Source organism: Chaetodon auriga, chromosome 21 (genome assembly GCF_051107435.1).
Source record: "Chaetodon auriga isolate fChaAug3 chromosome 21, fChaAug3.hap1, whole genome shotgun sequence".
NCBI classification, from domain to species: domain Eukaryota; kingdom Metazoa; phylum Chordata; class Actinopteri; order Chaetodontiformes; family Chaetodontidae; genus Chaetodon; species Chaetodon auriga.
The window spans coordinates 10,701,537-10,718,883 of record NC_135094.1 but is presented as its reverse complement, the minus strand read 5'-3'; the positions used below and the strand labels follow the sequence as shown (position 1 = coordinate 10,718,883).

Genomic DNA, 17,347 nt, shown 5'->3' with positions numbered 1-17,347 from the left:
GACAAATATAAACCAAAACCTTATAAGTGCATCCTACCTTCATCAAGGCTATTTAACTAATTCCAGCGATGATCCTGACCAGGGTGGAGAATCTACAATAATCTTGTTTATATTCAGCGCAGTGTACAGGGAACAGGCTCCATGTGAATTCACTGCAGCAGGACTGTGGCTGACAGCGGAACAGCACGACACATGCCAAACTGAGCCTGGCATGCACTTGACATGTATTTCATTATGGTCCCGCAGCACCTTGGCCTGTTAAAAGCTTCCCACTTGCCATTGGATGAACTTACCAGCCACTTCCTATTGTTTCTCAGGTTTTTACAGCTACCAAATGTGATTCTGAAGAAGAAGAAGATCAAGTGTAGAGATGCATTATGGAGGACCACAAGTGTCATGGAAATGGTTGTTAAGCATTCAACTTCAATTTGTGAATTCAGCTGTTTATTTCTGCATTTATTCTGTATTCATTGATTGATTTTTAAATTATGTATATATATTGATTGCCTAATCTGTTTTTTTATAGATCTCTTTTTAATGTGACCTATTTATTGATGATTCATATATTCATTTGTAAATTCTTTCAGTAATTATTCTTTTTATTTTTCATTTGAATATCAGTTAATGAAATTAGATCAATTAGATATCAGTCATTGGGATGCTTAGTAACCATTTGCATGAAACTTATGGTCGGATTTTGCAACCACTCAGCTTGTTACATATGATGCTTTAACTATTGATAATAAATCAATTAAAAGGTGACAACAAACTTTTAACAAATGACTTTCAGCACATTGTAACCTTTGTTCCTCATCAATGATTACACCTTTGTTATGCTGTGTTCTTATGCATTCATTAACTTCATACATTAGCTATGGATATTTGATTGGATGTCATATATCTTCACAATTACATTAATAAACATGGAAAAAGTCTATATTTGCTTGCATTTACTTATTATATTATAACCCATGTGTTGCTTATGTAGCACTTACGAACAGGGGCAGGTGGTTATCATAGATTGCCACACAATTGATACATCGTGTGAATTTGTTGCTGATTAGTTGATTAAGAATAAATCCACAATGAATCCACAATTCTATTTCTTTATCTGCTGTGTGTCTGTGAGGATTGACTTCGACACACAATCTAGGCATCTTAAGTCTTGCATATACCCACTAAGATGAAAGAGTTTCTCATGTGTATATTTAACTTCCCTCTGTGGGACCAAGCCTCCACCTTCTGACTAAAAAGCAACTTGGTTGTGCTTCTAAAATTGGATTAAGGCTTGTAAGCAGTGAGGGGATATCAGTGCCCAGCGTTTTTAAAAACTGTTGCTAAGACATCAGTATTAAGCAGATCCCCTTTCCATGCCTTGCATAGCTAGCTTAGCCTAGCATCACTTCATCTGTTATATTTACACAACCAAATCTCAGTTATAAAGGCATAAACCTATCACTCTGTCATCTAAAGTAAACAATTATCTGTGTCTTTTCAGCACGTTCTCTTTTCATCATATGCTTCCATTCCCACATGCTGTTTTTAGTGGGATAGCACACAGACAACTATTCACTTATATGCCATTCAAGTGCAAGAGTTTTCGTGTCCTGTTTATCTAATGGCATGTGAGTTATGGTGAAGGTTTTATCATAGGGGTCTGTTGGGTGAGTCATTATAGGTCAAACAAGCAAGGCCTCAACACAGTGCATTAGCCCGAGGCTATTGAAAGTAAATGGTTGTCACATCCACTTATCTGTCTGTTATGCCATTTGAAGCTTTCATCATGTGTGGAGCAGGGGCAATAAACTAACACTGTTTTGTAGAAGACAAGCATGTAAAGCAGGAACATCTATTGAGAGACTTTTCAGATCATTTTATGATTTGGAGAGATGTTATTTCTCCTATTCATCACTCTCTGCTTGTGACTCGTATATGAGCAAATCACTTTGTCTTAATGGTTGCATAAGTTGGTGGCTTTGAATCATTATTGTATTGTAGGTGCAGTGCAGTGTAAATCATGATTATAATGATGTGACTCATAGTGTGTTGTGTTACTACCTTGGCTGCTGAAGCTGTAATTTTCAGAAACATTTGGATAAAATATATAAAAGCCTCTTTTCTCTATGACTCTATGTCTGTTTGGTAAACAGCTCTGCTACCTGAGTGTCTATTTATTCAAGAAACGTGTGAATGAGAGACTCCGCCACAGTGTTTGGGTACATAAGGGTATCACATTAGAGGACAGCCACCACCATGACCACACTTTTTTTTGTTAAGTTGCAGTTAAGATGCCAGTGTCAGCCATCAGCTTGTAATAAAAATCCAGAAGAATTTAATTTAATGATTTGCCAAACGTTGTGTCCATCCAAGAATCGCACATGGCAGATGTGTGCCGTGTGAGTCAGTGTTCAAACTGTCACCAAACGATATTACTGTATGTGTTGTGGTAGCAACGAGAGCTGATCTGCTTCAGCATCTGAGCTTGAAATCATGCAATAAAGCCAGATTCTAATGTGTCTTTCTTATACAATATACATTATAACCATCACTGATTTCCTTGGTGATGAAGCTACATGAATTAAACAAAGCTCTTCATTGAAATAGGTATATTAGACTTCTGGTGTATTTTTAAGTGTTAAAATAAATACATATTATGAATTACATTGCATATTATTGTTTCACCTTTCATCCAGTGAGACATAATGTGTTGTGACATGCCATGGGGTGATGATGATGCTCGTCTCCAGTAAAGGTTCATGAGATAAGGACCAACATGAGAATTGCAGGGCACTGTGACTCGCTGTAGGCAAAAGCACCCTCAAATTCATTGTGACAAGCCTTTCCTTCTTTTCAGAGAGGCGATGCCCAAAGATACTCCTCCCCCATCTTTCCTTATCATGATAAAATTTTGACCTGGTTCCATTCATGGCCTCTGTAAGCTATTGTGCTGTTCATAAACGATGTCATGTATTGACATCTGACCGACTCTGTGGTATTGAAGCTGGTGGTGAAATAGGATGGTGGCAACGTTTAAATCCCATATGAACCAAGTGAGCATCAGTGTATCTGCACTTCTGTTAGCCTGTAAGAGGGTAAACCATGCTGAATGTGGCGTCAGACGAACACTAACATTTAATTATTAGACTGACGAGCATAAAGATGGACATGTGCCTTCTGTAGCAAGTTATCTGCATCCCACCATTTCCAGAATGGCCTCGGTGTGTGCAAAACAGTGGGATCTGAGAGAGTATACAGCTGATGTGTTAAAGGGATAGATGATATCATTTGGCACGACAAGAGAGTTTGCATGTATTGTGTGTGTGTGTGTGTGTGTGTGTGTGTGTGTGTGTGGGTGTGTGTGTCAAGGAAGCCCTATTCTAAGGGCCCACAGCAGCCTCCCCAAAATAGAGCTGAGAGCAGCTGCAGCGGGGTGGGTCGTATCAGAGAAACATCAAAGCGGCTGCCGCCACCCACCCCCTCTGATCATAAGCACTAATAGTGTAATGGGGGACTGGAAGGTCAGTGATTGTTTTTGGTTGCGTGTGTGAGTGTGTGTGTGTGAGTCAAAAGACAACATAGGCAGGAGGCTACCAGAACTTTCTGGAACACAAACTGACAGCATAGCTAAGCCTGGCATTACTGTAAGACAAATACCAGGTCAGGTGTCACCTCTGCAGAAGTCACCATTGACATCTGTGGGAGCAATGAGCACAGCCAATTAAACAAGAGTGAGCAGAGCAGTCTGGGAAATGGTCACCTTTGTGCCACCTCTGATTCAGTTGTGGATCACTAATGTCTCTGTGTAAATGAAGAAGCAGGATAAAGGAATAAAAGTATCAAGATTCTTTACTGTCCTTCATGAGGAGCACCCTACCACTGGGTCAAACAGCACAATTTACAGGCACGCTCGGTCTTCTACTCTTGGTGTCACAGCTCAGATAACTCTGCGTCCATTTGGAAGCCTCAGATTTCAACAGTCATCAGTTTTCCTGCGTGAAAGAAATCCAGGCAGGATCAGAGCAAAGTCACATTCTGAACCTGACCGTGACTACAGTGTGTGCCTGCTTCTTAACTGTCTCTGATCTGTGACAGGCTCCCCTTTAGCTGTTACATAAACAATTATTAACAACAAACATAATTTCCTAAGTTAGGAAATGAGGGTCTTCAAATGAGCCTGTATAGTTAGAACACTATTCACACACGTGAGTACACTTTTACTTGTCCTACCATACTTTTGTCATTAAAATATAGTTGAGTATGTTGAAGTGATAGTTGTCTACTAACTGGACTTTGGACAGTGTAAGATAGTGAAGAGAGCTAGAATTCTCTCTCATTCTTTTTTGAATCCAGACTCATGGTGCTGCAATATGTCTCTGTCATGTCCAATCAGCACCTGTTCTCGCCCATCACTGCCAGTGGAGACAGCCAGGGAAGCTAATCTGAAACACAGGCGCCCCCTATAGGATTCACAGGACAATTTCATCTCCATGGCCTGAACACCAGTGGAAATTTGACAAGTCACCTCGGTTTTTTATTTGAAGCAAAAAGCAATATCCTAATTTCCCTTCACTTATCTACACTTATTATTTAGTGACACTGAATATTATTGGGCAGCACAGGTGTAAATGTTCATCATTCAGAAATCGCCTCTGTTTTGCACATTATTTTTTATCACTTGCTGTTTTTGTGATCACGTCAGAGATGATTTTATAGAACGTTTTGTCTCATTGGAAAAACTGAAGAAGGATGCTGGCCAAAGCAATCAACTGGATTAAAAAAAAAAGGTTAACAGACATTATTGCGATGAGCAGGTCGATAAAGGGAACCGCTTCTCTCTGTAAATGAAATTCTACGGAAGACATTTATCGCGGACGGGTGTTCCTACAAACTAGTTCCGGCTATCAAAAGCTTGTTGGCTAACATTAGCAGAAATCTCCACTCCACATTCTACCGCAGAGTGGTAAGAAACAGTCTTGTGTTTTTAGCACATGTTGATGTGTTAGTGTGTCTCGGACCGTTTATCCGAAATTATTTTTGAACCCTAAACAATCGATCAAAGAAAGTAAGACGCTATCGTTCGTTTGACAAGGCGTTAGCTTGCTAGCTAATACTAGCTGACGGCTGCGAAGTCACTTAAAAACAATTTGGATAGTGAAAGACATACATGGCCACTAAAACAACTTTATACTGGATTAAAGTAGATAAGTCACAGCTGTAGTGGTTCAGATTTATTTCAACGTTAGACACGTTGTAATGCGGTACATTATTGGTAGCTATTTGTTTGATCTGGCTAAACGCGAACGTTACACGGCGGTTTTCACTAATGATAAAAACGGCCTAGCTAACCTAAACCTAAAGAGTGTTATTTTAGGCTTAGTTTTTAGGCCACATAACAGTCACGTTAATACAGCCAATTCAACTTTTAATTGTATGTTCGAGGGTGTTTGTATCTTAACTAAGATGTTTGTATATTTCCTTTCAGGGCTAACAGAAATATCGTTACAGGATGGGTGAGTAAACCTAACGTCTATCATATATTTTCTCCTCCCTTCCCAGCAATTCCTAATGTTGTTTGACGATTAATGATATGTCTGTCTCCCCAGTAACATATGTGTCATTTGTTAACATTTCTCTTCAGTAGCAAAATGTGGAACTACTATTAGTCACTAGCGTCTCACATTTGGTCAAGAGTGTGTGTGTGTGTGGTGGTGGTTGGGCATTTGGCTTACACCTGTTTGAGAATGTCAGTTTGTGTTGCTTCACAGACGGAGAAGAGAGAACCTACGGTGGCTGTGAAGGGCCAGATGCCATGTATGTGAAGTTGATCTCATCGGATGGCCATGAATTCATTGTGAAAAGAGAACATGCCTTGACGTCTGGGACCATCAAAGCCATGTTAAGCGGGCCAGGTGAGGATTCAGGCAATTAGTCATATTATAGCAAACAGCTCTATCTTCTTGTAACAGTAAAATCCGCACACCTTTGTATGGACTAACTAAAGGTTTCCATACGTAACAGTTATAATTAGGTTTTTATGAATCTGCTCACTTCACACCAAAGTGTATACTTTACCGGCTTTAGAAAAGTTGCTTTTGATATTTTTGGGGAGAAGTAGCATCTGTTCGCCCTGACATTTGCCAAATCTTGGCAGTCGTACAAAGTTTGTTTTCCCAAGAGCCAAATAAGAGACAGGACAATAAACTAAGATTTGGAGTGGAAAGAGTGTCAGAGCATTATGCTTTTTGGACATTAGTGCTGTTCAAACAGATCTAACTTTACTGTAAACTGTAGATGCAACACTGACTGTTATTACAGCTGTGAAGGAACTGTTTGGCTGGATAGTTTCAGGCTGTACTATGTTAAGAAGACCTAGCAAGCAGTATGTCCGATGGAGTGAATTCATCTGAGATTACTGTATCCTATTTGAGTGTGTGTATAAGGCCATATAGGAAATGTGTGCATTGGTGATGCATTGCTTGTTTACTTGTTTAAGATTGAGATTTAGGTTTGACATCATAATTATGGGATTGGTTTTTATTTAGTCAGGTTAATTCTGCTTGTCCAGTTGGTGGCACTGTGTTCCCTCCATACAACTAGTTTGTCTGATCTCAAAGTTAAATGTCCAAATTCATTATTTCTACTCCTGACACCTACTGTATTCCTCCATCTGCAGGCCAGTTTGCTGAGAATGAAACCAATGAAGTGAACTTCAGGGAGATTCCATCTCACGTTCTGTCCAAGGTCTGCATGTACTTCACCTACAAGGTCCGTTACACCAACAGCTCCACAGAAATACCCGAATTCCCCATCGCTCCAGAGATCGCACTGGAACTGCTCATGGCTGCAAACTTTTTGGATTGCTAAAGTTACAGAGATAATGGAGTAGCTTAAAACACTTTTAGATTTTTTGCAATATTTAAGTTTTTTTTTTTTTTTTTTTTTTTTTTGGCATTTACATCATATGAAACTTTTTTTTTGCACCTGGCTTACTGTCATAATTTTATTAATATTAAAGGATTTCATTTTAATGTAATACATGGATATGGCAGGCTGCATCACTTTCCCCAGAATATGACAAATGTGTCCCCACCCCATACATATTTCCTCACCTCTCCAGCTTAATAAAGACCTGTTTGGTGAGCATTTGTTGGTAGCTTGTTCCGTATGAAGTATGTCTGCTTTTTGATACCATGTTCTCAAAAGCCTGCATCAGTCTTGTGTATTTTGCTTCAGCTCAAGTAAAACATTATAGAATGTTTGTAAGACCACAAAGTATAGTAGTGATATTGTATCCACTAAAATACATTACTCAGTGTTGTACATTAGTAGTTAGCCATAACAGGGAGGAGATCTTTATATTTGACAGACAGAAATTTGTGAAAGATAAGATGGATACCTAATAGATGTGTCGAATTCTGTCAGTATGATAATGTAATAACAGGCCGGAAAACAGTCAAAATTGGCATTTTTTTAAAAAAAATCCATTAAAGATTATTTATTGTATTCTAATCTCCTTTGTAACAGGGATACCACAGTGGCTACTGTTTAAATTGTACATGATAACACTTGAAATTGTGTTACAAGAATATGTTAGACCTCAGATGTGGTCCCTTATACTTTTAGCAGCAGCAGGTAAGTGGTGGTTTTAGGGTTGATGAGGAATATGTTGCAGAACAAAGCTCCGCACAGTATAATATTTGAAGTGTGGCCTTTTCTGATTTATGCTAAAGTAAAAAAAAAAAATGCCTTTATGATCACTCAAATTATGCAAAATGACAAATGCAAGCTGATGACCATGATTTTATAATTCTAAATAAATATCACATTGACATCACATCACATTGAGCACACGTGACCTGTGGCATACAGCAGCAGATTTTCCATGTGGTTACGTGTTATTTATGCTGTAAGGCATATTGTGACTGTGTAGAGTGTCTTGTGAGCTATTCGCTCGAGTATTAAGTTGCTCCTCTTGTCAACCATATCAGTTGCTATCACATTTCAGTTAACATTGATTGCAGAGTTTATATACACACACACACAATTTTTTTGCAAAACCTGAGGAGGCGTAGTCAAATTTCGCTTGAATTGTATGAAATGCTGTAAATTTTGCTGACAGGTAAATTAAAATACTTTATGTGCTTTCAACAATTTGGCTCTGATGTACAAATGGGAATGAAAAGACTAAATATTAGTGTAGTAGAAGATGCTATGATAAGAGATATAATCCATTTATTTTTCAACTCCATGATAATGTGACTGAACAGAAAATCATTGTTTTTAATATTTACTTCAAGTTAATTGTTCTCCTGATTGTGACAACATTGAAATAACTGACCGACAAACGTTAAAAATAAACACTTTGGTTTAAATCTGGATCAGGGATGTCAGGCTGGTCATCCCTCCTTGAGCAGAGGTCATTGACTAATGCCCCATGTGACCGCAGTGGTTTTTTCTTTACCACATTTATGATTTAATTTCATGAATTTAAAGTTAAAGCTTTTCCATGTGTAATAAAAAGCGGCATAAAAAGAGTGAGAGGTGAGCGGGATCTTGGTTGTGTCAGTGCGCATCAGCGGACTGTTTTCCGCTGTCAAAACAACTTCTCCTCCCACGTGACTGCCTGACGTACAGTCCTCCACTCTGCGCTGATGCAGGGGGGTTTCCATCATGGCGTCGATGCAGGTAAGAATACAATTGACAGCGATCGCATATTTAGAATTTACCCGACCTTCAGTCTGTTCTTTCCTTGTATTTTGTTAACCACTTAATTTAGGCACACGTATTTGTTCGAAGTAGTGATGACATTCAAGTAAAAGCGATGAGATTCACCCTGAGCTGTTCAGGGGTTAGCGCTTGGTCTTTGCTAGCAACACAACTAGCCTACCATCATCAACAGCACCAAGTGCAGGCTAGCAACCAGCTTCCTGGATATAAACATAGATGCGTGGCGACGCATTTTTGTCGCATGAACACACGGGTGATAATTCTAAGGACGTGATGTTACGAGTTGACATACTTAGGAAATATTTTAAATGTGCGCGAGCTGCTACTTGGCTGACGTTAATGTTAGCTAGCTAACGAGACAGTGCGCAGATTGAGTAGTTCCTGTTCCCCCCCTGATCTGAACAGGTGTATCGCTCACCCAAGATAGCTGTGTCGATTTATCTGATCTAAGAAGCTATAAAGCCAAGTTTACAAATTTATAATGGGGTGAATTGAGCTTGTTGCATGTCTATCACAACCATTTGATTTATATAGAAGCTAAACCGGTTTTATCAGTCACGGTGGAGTTTAACTGACGTTACATTTACACTACAGGACGTTAGCTAAAACCGCTAAGTGATATATTGAAACATCACTGATATTCTGCGGTGGTTTGATCATGTATCTTCAAACACTTGTTTTTATTTGATTTGCCTCTGCCATGTCTGTATTATGCATGTTGTCGTGATGCTACCTTTAAACACTGTTGAGTGTGGCAGAAACCCAAACACATTCTCTCCAACAGAAAAGGCTACAAAAGGAATTATTAGCCCTGCAAAATGATCCACCCCCAGGAATGACTCTGAACGAGAAAAGTGTACAGAACACCATTACACAGTAAGTATTTTTATACATATTTCAGCAGGCTCACACAGTAAACATTAGGAAACAGTCACCTTGCACCTGCAGGAGTCACTGAAGGAGGTTTGTGTCTATGAATAAACAGAAATCCAGCGTGGCTTTGCAAAATGTCACGTTTCATCACTATGACAGGGCAGTGTGGTAAGTATGCTCGGTGCCTCTCATTAAAGGTTACTGTTGCAATAGAAGTGGTGGGAGGTATTAAGACATGAATCTCTTGTAGCCTCGGCAGAGACTGGTGGGGAGGAATTGGGGTCATTGGAGTGACTGGCAGCTCTGGCCCCTCAGTAGAGTGTCTCTAATGCTCAGTGTCACTATTCATCCTTATGAAATATTTAACAGTTGGCATGCGGGAGTTGGGCTAGGTTAGCAACGAGCAGAGGCTGTCTGGCTGACCTCTCTGTCTGGGTGTCTTGGTGTTCCTTTAAACGTCCGTGAATACTGTAGCTGACTGAGTCAAATTGTGTGTGATAAGAAGTAAGGTCGAACTGAGTTGTTCTCCTGTAAATGGACTCGAGACAAATTTCTGGCCGTCATTCAAACATCTTTCAGCCACAGGCCCGCAGCATTGACTTTGATAGTTATTACCTGGTCGTGCTCGTCAGAATGCCTTCTAGCATCATTGCTTGGCACTTTTGCCGTCTTAAAGGGGCAACACACGTTACAGTGCTTGCGATTGTTTTAAGAATACTTGTAACAAAATGTGTGAAAAATCCATTATGTTGGGTAACAATCACCTGGACAGACTGAAAGAATGTTCTGTGTTTTGCATGACTGACAAACATCCAAACCAGTCCAGCTGGCTTCCACATTCCTCGTGTTTCCCAGGTTTGAGATAGTAGGTATGGGTGCGCCTTTTTGTCTGCAGCTCTAATGTTGAAACGTGTGTTGGACCTGGTTTATTTTTCTGCTGTAGTGATTGATAGCAGTAGGGATTTGTCCTGTCCTACTGTAGTAAGATACAAGTGCGCTGCTCCTGCTTGACATTCAAGCTAACCTTTTTTAACAACAAACATGGGAAAAAAACTCACTGTTGACAACAGTGTGTTGATAAGGTGACCATCTGTTTTTAGTTTGATCACTTATGTTTATATAGCACACTTTGTCTTTCGGTGCTGCTCCTTATATTTTAATGTCCTTCAGCTGGATGGTGATCGTGCAGATGGCTTAGCTTGATGCTGTCAGCCATTGTAAACAAGGAAATTGCTGCATCAAAGCGCTGCAGAGTCTCTCATGTGTACTCAGTTTTTCCCCCCCTTCACTAAATGACTTGGTGTTATTTTTGTTGACCGGATCATATAATCACCAGTCTGTGGGGAATTTGAGCAAGTTGAGCATAATGTCCTTGGAGTCCTTGGCTGTGCTCAGCGTGGGCTGCATCAGGTGTAACTCAGCATTATGTACAGTGATACTGCCTCCCTCTGAGCTGTACTTCCTGAAGAAAACTCGAGCTCCCTTCAGATGCTTTGATCGTTGGGCCTTCTAAGGGTGAAGTTTGAAACAGGATTGACCTTGTATGTAGGCCTACATGATCATGTGCCCGAGGCTAGATCTGAAAGAGGCACAAGGCTCTGAACCAGAACAACAGCCACAAGTCTCTTTGGTGTCCTATCTGCACTGCTTGCCCGGAAGAAATTAGGCCAGAAATTGTGATGCTGCCATCAGTGTCCCTTTTTCTTCTCATCTGAGGTTTCTGCTGTGAGCAGGCGATCCCCATAAATGTTCTGTACAGCACTAAAATAATGAAGCAACATCTGCCCTCTGTGTTATATTGAAAAGGTAGATGGTCCTTCATCCCAAAGACCCAGGATCAAGCCCCTGTGCTTGCAGTCATTTCCCAGTCTGAGCAAGACATTGAATCCCTCACAGCTCAGTCAGCACAGTTCTGTAGCCAGACTACAGAAGCGAAAATAGATTTTTGTCCACTGGATCAATAGAGTATCACGTTATTACTAAACCACTGGTATAACCCAGCTGGATATTGAATGTCGCTGGAATGAGTCAGACTAAAAGCTTTTGATTACACATTTACTGCAGCATTGGCAGCTCACATTTTGGGTGATTCTTTTTTAATGATAATGAGATGTGATCCGTGCAAGTCATTCTGCACACGTTTCCAAACGATCTGCTCCAGAATGACGAGATAAAACACTGAGCATGTTATTAAAAATTAGTAAATAAAAGAAGGCACATTTGTTATTTAGCAGGTAATACAAAGTAGAGCCGAGGGTGATTGGTGTAAAACCATGTCTTTCCAGAGCACAGTCAAGGTCTGTCTGTGTTAACCTGATACCCTGACCTGACAGGAGGAATTTAATAACTCTGGTGTTACATTATCTAAAAGATCTTTTGCAGCAAATTAGCCTTAAAGTCACCGGGTGTAGAAAATATCTAACAAAAGTGAAAAATCAAATGACCCATCATTTCAAACTACTGGATGTTTTGGTTCCTTAAATTTCAGAGCAAGAGCTGAGTGTGCTGGTAACAGCATTTTAAACCAAGACAAACTGAACATTTTTTAGTCCTCTGACACTGCCTGTGTTTTGGTTAACTGTTGAGTGACTAGTCTCATGTTTTACCCTCTCTGTTTGCGCGAACTGTCGAACATATTTTAACATTGTGCCTGTCTTTTAGGTGGATTGTAGACATGGAGGGAGCCCCTGGCACACTGTACGAAGGAGAGAAATTTCAGCTGCTTTTCAAATTTAGTAGTCGATATCCCTTTGATTCACCTCAGGTAAGCAGGAGTTGCTGTGCAGCCATCAGTGTGTGTTTGTGTGTGTGTAAATGAAGAGGTGCTTTGTCTTGCTTGAGAAGTGCTATATAAGTGCAGTCCATTTACAGTCTAGTCTTGAGGACCTAGAAAGTCCAGGCTTAGGCTTTCCTAACTCAATATCCAATATCTGTTCTCTGTGATAGTTTGATTAAAGAATGAATTATCATTCTTGCGCTGCCGGCTGCAGGTACAGTGTACAGACGCGCCCTTTTCCAAACAAAGTCGAAAAAACTGAAGACCTGTTGAAACGATCCTCTGTATCACTGTCTGAATGCCTGCAATAATCACATGAAACACATCGGCTCCGCAGTTGTTGGTGGAACGAATCTCGGCTTGGAAACACTGGAGCCAGGAATCACTGACAGAGACACTAGGACAGAGCTCACATTGAAGCCATGTTTGAGGGGATTAGTTCAACTCAGCAATCTTGTTTGACTCATCAGGAGCCTGGCCACCTAAAAATAGACAACGAGTTGGTGTAGAGAAAATTAGATAAACTTAGCCACTTAGCTACTATCCTCTCGAATAGGAAGGACGGGCTGTCAAAGTGGCTCTCTGTTAGAGTCCTCATGGGGCCCCTGAGGGAGCTTCGCAGTTGACTGATGCAGTGCATTACTGGTTGTGTGAGGAGCCTCAATGGTAAATCTGCATTGCACACATCTAGTCCTGTGTGCATAGTGAATGTTATTATTGTTATGAGAAAGAGATCACTGGTTTCCTCAGACTCAGCTGATAACAAAGGGCAAACGAATGTGCTAATTATCTTAAATGACAAAGAACCCGAAGAACCTGAACGAAACACACAAAAAGGAAAAGTCTCTGGGGGCATCTTTGAGCTGGATGGAAAACTATACGGCAGAGCAAGAGCAGCATGCACCTGGATGAGTTCAGTAGTTTAAGGTAGCACATCCCCCAGAACCATGGGGCTAGACAAACACTGGAGCGAGAAGCAACACAAGCGAGCAGCTCAATGACAGAATGAGGTGGAGGCCAGAGCTGGCACGCCCGCGAGGGTTAGCTGGATTCATTTTTGAGTCAGCTGTGATGAATATGACAACAGGTGCTCTGCAGGAATTTTGGATACCAAGAATTGAGGGTGATAGCACTCAAAATACATTTCTGTAAAGTATCAGATAAAACTGCAAAGAATTTTGGTCAGTTAGTGTAATAAAACCTTTGAACAGTCTTTCATATCACATTTTCACCATTAAGCTGATGTATATAGATTACTCATAGTATGAGGTGGCTTAAAATAGCGACCATATTTTCTGTTTTGGCAACAGGAAGCTGATGCCTGAAGCCACTTTTAGAAGTTAGTGTTGAACCCTGTCACAGAGGTTGTCTTCTACTTATCTCTGTTCCATGTTTGCAGGAAAAACTAGATTGGCCAGCAAAACTTGCCATATTTATTTCCATAGAATGACCTGTCCTTTGTTAACAGCTTCCTCAGACCGCTGAGCTTTGCGTGTCGTCGATGTTTCAGTAAATATTTTAACTTAGTGGAAGCGACGTGCTCTCGGTTGTCCTGATGGTTTGAGCGCAGTGCCAGCTTTGCTTTCCTCTTCTATCTGTAACACTCATCCTGTCAACCCCCTCCAGCCCCTCCAGTGATGTGGAGTCTGCACTCTTCTGTGAGGCCCTATCTGGTGCCAGACTGCCTCTACCCATTGTTACCCTTCATTACCCTCTTTACCCACTCTGACTCCCCCTTCTCTCTACTTTAAGCGCCTCAATCTTTAGCTTCCTCTCCTCCCATCACGGTCTGTATCTTCCTGTTCAGCCCTGACTCTTGCACCATTTTACCAGCTAATATTCCCCCGTTCCTTTTTATAGAACATGACTCCTTTTTTTTTTTTAATAAAACATGTCTCCTCTCTTAGCCTCCCATTCTCTCTTCCCCTCTCTCACCCCATCCCTGCCCCTCTGTCCTAATCCCAGAGCCTCATGTCGCTGTACAGGACTAAGCCTGAGCTTATACAGCAAGTCTCATTATTTTCTGTCATTAATGAAGTTGAAGATACATCTGCCAAGTTGTATCTTTGACCACCGTAATGCCCTCAGTTCAAATCTCTTGGGCATCAAATACTCACCACCTTTATAGGCTTTTTATTAGCTTTAATAATATATAATTTCTGATTTGTCTCTTTGTTTCGTTGCAGGTAATGTTCACAGGAGAGAATATACCTGTCCACCCTCATGTGTATAGTAACGGTCACATCTGTCTATCTATTCTGACGGAAGATTGGTCGCCAGCCCTCTCAGTGCAATCAGTTTGTCTTAGCATTATCAGCATGTTGTCCAGCTGCAAAGAAAAGGTAGGGGACGTGTCACGACGCCTGTGGGGGGACAAATGCAGTGATTAATGTAAATTATATGCTTGCTAAATGTTAAATCTGAATGTGCTTTTTCTGCAGAGACGACCGCCTGATAACTCCTTTTATGTAAGAACGTGTAACAAAAATCCAAAGAAGACAAAATGGTGGTATCACGGTGAGCATTTTCAACTTTTTTCTGTTTTTGGACGAGGGACAAAAAAGGAATCGCTTTAAATAATGAATTCATTTCGTTTCTCTTCACAGATGATACATGCTAATGTACAAACTTTGTAATAATCGTAGAAGAAAGAAGTCCTACTGACCTACGTAAAGCACTTTTTAATCATTCAGTCTCTGAACTCTGACCTTTGACTGGAACGATGGACACCATGCGCTGGAGGCTCTTGACTGCATTTCCCCCGTCGACAGTTGGATGCATGTTTTAGTCGGCTGTAATATAGAGAACGAGAATAATGGAACGATTAGATGCACCCGAGACGGATCAGGTTTTTCTTTTGGCGAAAAGGTAGTGATGCAGCGAGCAAGCGGGCCGGCGGGCAACGTGGATTTGTAGTGAGATGATTATAATTCCTGTTTGAAGATTATTATTGTTACTTTTTTGTTTGTGTGTGGGTGCATTTTAAGGTCCTTGTGTTGTGCAATAAAAACTGATGGATGCATGCTTGGGCCTACAAAGAGAAATCCAAATCTGATCGTTTTCTGGAAGGGATTTGACCATCTTAACCCCAAGAAAATGCTTCATCTGTTTGTTTGTTTTTTTCTTTTTTTATTATATATGCACTGTGAAAGTATATAGTTTAAAAAAGGCACTATTAGTATGTTATTCCCAACTTGCAGTTTGGACTGTAAGGAGTCCTCTCCACTTATTTATCAGGTTAAAGGGTTTTAGTTTGCAACACTGTATCAAGAGTAGACGCAACTTTCTTCTTCATCTTCCACCTCGAGACCTGGCTGCAGTTCTTCCTGCTGCCGGACAGAATGTCGGTACAGCTGGGGACTAAAACTGATCGGTCTCTCTGTCAGCCGCTGGCCTCTCAGTGTACGTCTCCTCATGAAGTTGGGCTCAACTCGTGTAGTGTTCACTAGTCCAGCCTTGAAGATGTGCAGCGGCCTCTCTTCCATTTTAAGAATGTCTGTAAGAGACCTTTGTTGCATCATCCATTTTTATTTGTACGATACTTTTTTTTTTTTTTTTAAATTTGATTTCATGCTTTAATCTTCTAAAATGTTTGATTTTAAAATGTCTCGAGTTCATTTTTGTACTGTTTTTCAACTCGCTGATACTTTGAAAAGGGGGGTTTGTTTTGATGGGTCAGTACGTTTTTGTTTTCTTTTGGATTTTCTTTCTTTGCTTTTTTTTGTATTCGTTATTTAATTTAACTCTTTGTTCTCCAGAATGGCAATGAATGACGAAAAGGAGAGTCTTTATAGAAGTCGTGAAGAGACGAGGCTTTTGTGATTCCCCCTGGTCAGAGTTTTGGCTCAGGTACTTTTTTCAATAAAGAGATCACCTCTAAAAAGATACCTATCAGATATTTTGAATTTACCTATATTTTCACCAAAAGAGACTGTTATGTTGTAAACTTATAACATGTCTGAAACTATTGTATATACGTCTTTAAATTGTGGGATGATGTGAAAGAAATTAGCAGAGGATGCATTTACTTTATAGCAGAATGATATTAGGAGTGCTTTATTTCATTGGAAGTTAGCCTGCATCTTTTGCTAATTAGGATGTGTACAGACAGCAACAAACACTACTGTTGGTTTAAAAAAAAAAAAAAAGTTTAGTAGTTTTACAGTGGGGGTGCATGCAATTTTAAACCCTACTTTTTCTTATTGGCATCGGACATTGTGACAACTTTTAGTCTTTCCATAACTTAGCGAATGGTTTATTGGATGGATAATACAAACCTCACCTCCGGAGGCTGTGTGGCTCTTTGTCATTTCAGGCTGTAATCTCTCCATTCCTAAAGAAATGTTTATCGCCATCCAGTCAGAGATACTTGAATTTTCCATCTTGGGTTGTTTGTATTGCATTAGGATTTTTTTTTTGTTTTTTTCTCCAGGGTCTAGCTGAGTTTCTTGAATGAACTTGAGTGAATGTGATGATACTCTATACTGTAGAGGAGATTACCACAGCACACCGCTATCTCAAAAACTATATTGATAACTTAAAGACATCTATTTAACCAATGATTTTTTTTTTTTATTAGCATCGTCGTAACGGTCTTGTCTGCTTTCACTGCGCTGTGAGAAAAAGACAATAGGACTGAGATGATTGTGTAAATGCAGTCATGACAGCATTTGTGTGGAGAGAAGCCTTCACTCAGTGGATCAGCAGAGATTTGAAACTTGCGAGTGAATATGTGACAGGGGTTTGGATGTGACATTTTATTTCCTCCTAGTTTTTTTTTATTATTATTATTATTTTCCCTTTTTAAATGTGGTTTGAACTCTTAGCTTGCAGGTTGTTGTGAGTGATCAACACTAATGAGGGTGTGTTATTTATATTTGAAGTTTTGTTCTGGGATGTGCAAGCTCCATGTAATAGGTGCCTGTTCATTTTCATAATCAATAATAAAAGCAAAGATTCACTTTTATTCAA

The 17,347-nt window shown here is 40.1% G+C and overlaps 2 protein-coding genes across 2 annotated transcripts; both read left to right on the top strand.

The window, feature by feature from the left end:
- Nucleotides 1-4,859: 4,859 nt before the first annotated feature.
- On the top strand, nt 4,860-7,258 carry eloca (elongin C paralog a). The gene is made up of 4 exons (XM_076761240.1): nt 4,860-4,960; nt 5,483-5,510; nt 5,766-5,909; nt 6,674-7,258. The coding sequence occupies exons 2-4, from the start codon at nt 5,507-5,509 to the stop codon at nt 6,862-6,864; spliced, it is 339 nt and encodes a 112-aa protein (XP_076617355.1). The 5' UTR covers nt 4,860-4,960; nt 5,483-5,506; the 3' UTR covers nt 6,865-7,258.
- A 1,370-nt stretch (nt 7,259-8,628) lies between these two features.
- ube2wb (ubiquitin conjugating enzyme E2 Wb) lies at nt 8,629-17,347 on the top strand. The gene is made up of 6 exons (XM_076761239.1): nt 8,629-8,685; nt 9,512-9,603; nt 12,262-12,364; nt 14,563-14,718; nt 14,818-14,893; nt 14,983-17,347. Exons 1-6 carry the CDS (start codon nt 8,671-8,673, stop codon nt 14,994-14,996), a joined length of 456 nt encoding a protein of 151 aa, XP_076617354.1. The 5' UTR covers nt 8,629-8,670; the 3' UTR covers nt 14,997-17,347.

Coding starts and splice junctions, on each gene's coding strand:
- eloca (XM_076761240.1), top strand. Junction 5,910..6,673: donor AGCCATGTTAAGCGGGCCAG/GTGAGGATTCAG, acceptor CTCCATCTGCAG/GCCAGTTTGCTGAGAATGAA.
- ube2wb (XM_076761239.1), top strand. Junction 9,604..12,261: donor GTACAGAACACCATTACACA/GTAAGTATTTTT, acceptor CCTGTCTTTTAG/GTGGATTGTAGACATGGAGG. Junction 14,719..14,817: donor TGTCCAGCTGCAAAGAAAAG/GTAGGGGACGTG, acceptor CTTTTTCTGCAG/AGACGACCGCCTGATAACTC.